The sequence below is a fragment of the Apis dorsata genome, unplaced genomic scaffold (assembly GCF_000469605.1).
Source record: "Apis dorsata unplaced genomic scaffold, Apis dorsata 1.3 scaffold_209, whole genome shotgun sequence".
NCBI classification, from domain to species: Eukaryota; Metazoa; Arthropoda; class Insecta; order Hymenoptera; family Apidae; genus Apis; species Apis dorsata.
Window position 1 is genome coordinate 141,277 of NW_006263493.1, and position 4,762 is coordinate 146,038.

A 4,762-nucleotide genomic window follows, 5' to 3' on the forward strand; every position below is an offset into this window, starting at 1 on the left:
GTGTTCTCCAGACCATATATTCGAGAACAACAGTTCAAATTTGTTCAGAATACAACGGAGTAGCGCATAGTCTGGGAATGCAGGCGACATCCACCAAGTTTCCTTCTATGGGACATCGTCCCGGATCAGAAGTACAGATTCCACTATAACAAGAAACTTTTATCTCATCCACATGGAAATACTACATTATACGAACATGAGAAGCATCGTTTAAAAGTTTATTTGAACTGACTATTTGAACAATTGGAGATGAGATTTTATTCATAACAGTATCCTATTAATTTAACATTATTTTTCTTTTCTTTTTTTTTTTCTTTCAGAAATTCAATCTGTTTCACATTGAAACCTGCACCGCCTATAAAAGATCGTATGGAAAAAATTCGGAAATACCTTCAATTCGACGCCGGCGGGCACGACGATCGGCCTGAAGGACAAAGAGTGAGGGCAGATCGGTGTAATCATGATCGCAGGTACAGAAGGATGAATCATGCTGGCCCCAGCCGCAACAGCATACGCCGTAGACCCGGTCGGCGTGCTTACGATCAGGCCATCACCCTGTACACTGGTCACATGTTTACCATCGATGAAGAGGTCGATGTTTGAGAGATATGGGGACGGACCTCGATCCACCACGACCTCGTTCAGCACCAATAATTCCGTTCGTGGCGGTTTTGTCTCCTTGTTCTCTTCTCCTTTTCGCATAATGATACATTTTAGTCGACTCCTCAGGGTCAAAGCCGCATGACCTAAAGATAAAGAAAACAAATCAAATTTATATTTCGTTTTTATCGGTCTTTTCCCGATTGTCGGATTAATAGATTTTAATAAGTCGTCTACCATTTTTATTATTCGTTTTTTTTATATATTTTATATATATTTATATATTTTTTTGTATATTGAAATAATAATAATAATAATATTGAAATAACATATGCAGGTGATATTGACACTCATGATTGATCTTCTAACTTTATAATAAATATATTATTATTATACATATTATTATTAATGTATCTTTAATCTTTTTTCCTTCAAATCATAATACTTTTATAACATCAATGATAAGTAGATGAATTATTAAAATATATTGAAGATAAATTAAGTAAAGAAAATTTCAATGTACATACCTTCTAATACGTTTGTTACTTGTTCTTGAAAATTATCGAATTCGAAGGGTGTGAGGAATCCTAAGGAACCAAGATGAAATGCCATCACTGGAGGTACCGATTGCTGGAATAGCAAACTTGCGTAGAGAAGCGTTCCATCGCCTCCCAGACAGACAATGAAATCGATACGATCCTTGAGTAAACATATGTTTTTTATTTACATTCATTAAATAACATTAACTATAAAATTGAATATTTTTTTTAAACAATTACCTGTAAATCATCCGTGCCATCTCTAAAAGTCTGTAGCCTATCTCGAACCTCTTGAAATCTGAGATCCCTAGCCAAGGCTGGATCTTCCAGGACAGACGCCTCTACGAATACTACCATCCGTTTTTCCTATATGAAAAATTTCAAAAATCAAGTTATATAATCTTTGATTTTTTAAATAAGAAAAATTAATCTAGATCCAAAAAAATAAATTACATAATCATGAATATGTAGTATAAAAAAATTATATGTATAAAAAAAATTAATGCAAATATATATGAATTGCAAAAATGTAAAGAGCAAAGTACTTATATAATATTTGATGAGTGATTTGGATTTAATTAACGTTTTTATATGAATATTATTATATGACTTGCATAAAATTAGCATAAGAATGAAATTAATATATATCTACAACTGAATAAGTTAAAATTAAGAATTAGAATTGCAAATATAAGACATTGAAAATTATTATCTAGACATGTATAATGTGAATCAATAGAAATAACTCGATAAAATGAAGGAAACTAGAATACATGGATATTTTATGATTACGATGGTTGCGCGAAAGAAGAATGAAGATATAATGCCGTCTAAATAATATATGCCATCGTGCTTATGACATAGTTTTGATACTTCTTTTTTATTTTAATCATTAATCACAATTTGCATAATGATTTGAAATGTTACGTTAAAACGATAAAAAAAATGTATGAAATATTTCCTTTCGTCATCATTACGTTAGCATGGATAAAAAATAAATACGTGAGTATCGACATATATAAAAAATATATATACTTACTTCTATTAACCATGTAACTAATTGTACAAATGGTGGCAGTACCGAGGAATCCCGGACTTTTTTGATAACGAGAACAGTGAGCGGTGGCTTGTACCACGTCAACCTCTGGGAGGCTGGATCTTGTATGGTCCTGCAAAAATCAAATTTGTTAAATCAAAATTAAATTAAAATTTAATGATAAAATATTGACAATTACATAAATCGAATTCTATGAATCTTAGTACGGAGCATTATTATTTAAAATGACATAAAATAATGAAGTCAAATTTAATATCGACGAAAGATCGAGAATTGTGGGATATCGAAGTATTTAACAACCTGATCGACGAAATAGATGAATTAAACTGTTATCGCTGCTTAATAAAGTCGATATCCATAGCATATAATTATGATAAAAAAAAAAAAAATATTGTAATTATTTCAAAATGAAATGAATTCAGTTATTTAATATTAATAAAAATTCCAACTTCGGCAAGTGACCTGAACTCGTTTCTATATAAAGAGAATCGATCGTAGAGCTTATCATTGAATTAGGGTCGCAGGAATCAAAGGTGAGAATATTTTATGTATGAATACATTATATGATGACTACTTTGATTATTTATTTTCGTTAATTTAAATTTAAATTTATATTAATATACATTTATATCTTGTTAAATAAATTTTATTATTTTCACAAAATAAATCTGCCGAAATATTATTTCATCAAGATCTTGATATTTGTTTTTAAGGATACTTAACAACTGAAAAAAATATATGTATTACTCAGCAAAAAATAATAATCGTTTCGAATTAAAAATTCGATTGTAATTTTATTTGATTTAACAATTCTTTTAAAGTTCTTTTAAAGTTAAAATCGAAATTTATATCAGCGATAAATATCCATGATATAGAATCGATAAACGCGAAAATAAAATTAATTTTGATCGAATAATATATAAAAAACATACCTGATAATTCCAACCATGACGTGATACCAGTTTGAGAGCCACGCTCGAACTGATCGTGGACCGAACACGACGCTACGTTTTTTAACGGTAAACAATCAGACGGCGCGCAAGCGCGAGCAATATGCATATGAGGAATCGTAACAAATTTTTATATGCACAATATTCAAAATGACACGCACAATCACATGCAATTGTCTTTTCGTTATTCTCACTTACACTAATCAGATATTATTATAAATATTAATTATTAAACAGGAAATCTCGATGAATACTTTAGTCATTTACGCTATTTTGAGTGTAAAGGTTAAATCGAAATGTTTTCATTTGCATATATGTATATGCAATGAAATACAATTAATTGCATATTTTTAATTTTTGATTCATTTAATAATTTATATATATATTTATAATTTTAATAAAATATTAATTCACATTTAAAATAGTACATTAAGGAAAATTATTACGAAAGTGGTATTTGTTGAATAATCATTAGTTATATCTTACAATCAATCAAAAAATATATATATTGAATAAAAATTAATGAAACAGCTACCAATAACTTCTATACTATAGAGATGCATAAAACGCAATAAAATAAAGTTGATATGATCGAATCATTGAACTTGTAACTTGTGAATTTTTTTATTACGTAATTTTATCACCAATATAATAGTAAAATAATTTACACATTATTATGAAAAAAAATTAAGATATCAAGAATTTATACTCATATTTGTTGTCAATAATATATTTCGTTGAAAATAGATTTTCTAGAAATATATTATTACGTTTTCTAATCTATACTGACAAAACAAAGCATGTATTCGTTTAAAAAAGTCATTGTCAGATAATTGAGTCAAGATATTAACATGTAGTATAGTATAATTTTTATAATACGGAAGGACAAATTTCATAAATTGAAATGAAAAAAAGAAACAACTTGTTTTGCTTTGAAATAATCCCATGGGATTTTTTTGAAACATTGGTGCTAGATAAAATTACTTACATCACCATCGCAGAATTCTTCATGATGCGTCCGCATGGCCCAAATTGTTGAATCGGACTAGGTGCGTTTAAACTTCTTGTTCTCCTGTAAACAAAATGAAAACAATTGAACTTATTAGTAAGAAAACTCTACTAATTATTCTATTAATTAAGATTTAATGATTTTTTATCTTTTATTTTATATTTTCTTAATAAATAATAAAAAATAAGAATTCCATTGTCATTGTGATAGCAAAAATATTTTGGACAATATGCACTTGGTTTGATTAATTTGACAATATAATGTACGGTTTCATTTGCAATTATGTCAAAAATATGTATATATAATTATATAAGTTTAAAAAAAAATTTTTTAAAAATTTGTTAGAAAATATTAATTGAGTTGAATTAATTAATAATAACATTTTACTATATACTCATAAGTATATTTATTAATAATTTACATTGAATTGAAAGATAGATAACAACAAACAATCAAAGAAAAAATATACGTATAATCAATGAGATAATATATAAGTTTTATAGATTATATTTTTCTAGAAAATATACGATAAATTATTGATAAATATAATTGGTAAATTTTAAAATTTTAATCTAATTTTAAAATTAAAATCTAATATTATATATGT

The 4,762-nt window shown here is 27.3% G+C and overlaps 2 protein-coding genes across 8 annotated transcripts in view; one reads left to right on the forward strand and one right to left on the reverse strand.

Moving 5' to 3' along the window:
* Positions 1–648, forward strand: part of LOC102671807 — a 10,736-nt gene extending 10,088 nt beyond the window's left edge. The window contains exon 7 of the mRNA XM_006615063.2: positions 321–648. The gene's annotated coding sequence lies outside the window, so the exon portion shown is untranslated. The remainder of the gene's footprint in view (positions 1–320) is intronic.
* LOC102681078 (NAD kinase-like) overlaps positions 1–4,762 on the reverse strand; it is a 19,518-nt gene that overhangs the window by 1,681 nt on the left and 13,075 nt on the right. For 6 of the 7 annotated variants that reach the window (XM_006615046.2, XM_006615043.2, XM_006615044.2 and 3 more), the window contains 5 exons: positions 4,135–4,218; positions 2,179–2,308; positions 1,380–1,505; positions 1,128–1,299; positions 391–746 (listed from right to left, as the gene is read on the reverse strand). In XM_006615046.2, the coding sequence (XP_006615109.1) occupies positions 391–746; positions 1,128–1,299; positions 1,380–1,505; positions 2,179–2,308; positions 4,135–4,218 (868 nt within the window). Of the gene's footprint in view, positions 1–390; positions 747–1,127; positions 1,300–1,379; positions 1,506–2,178; positions 2,309–3,128; positions 3,280–4,134; positions 4,219–4,762 lie in introns of those variants that run through there. The other variant, XM_031510155.1, reaches the window with a different exon arrangement.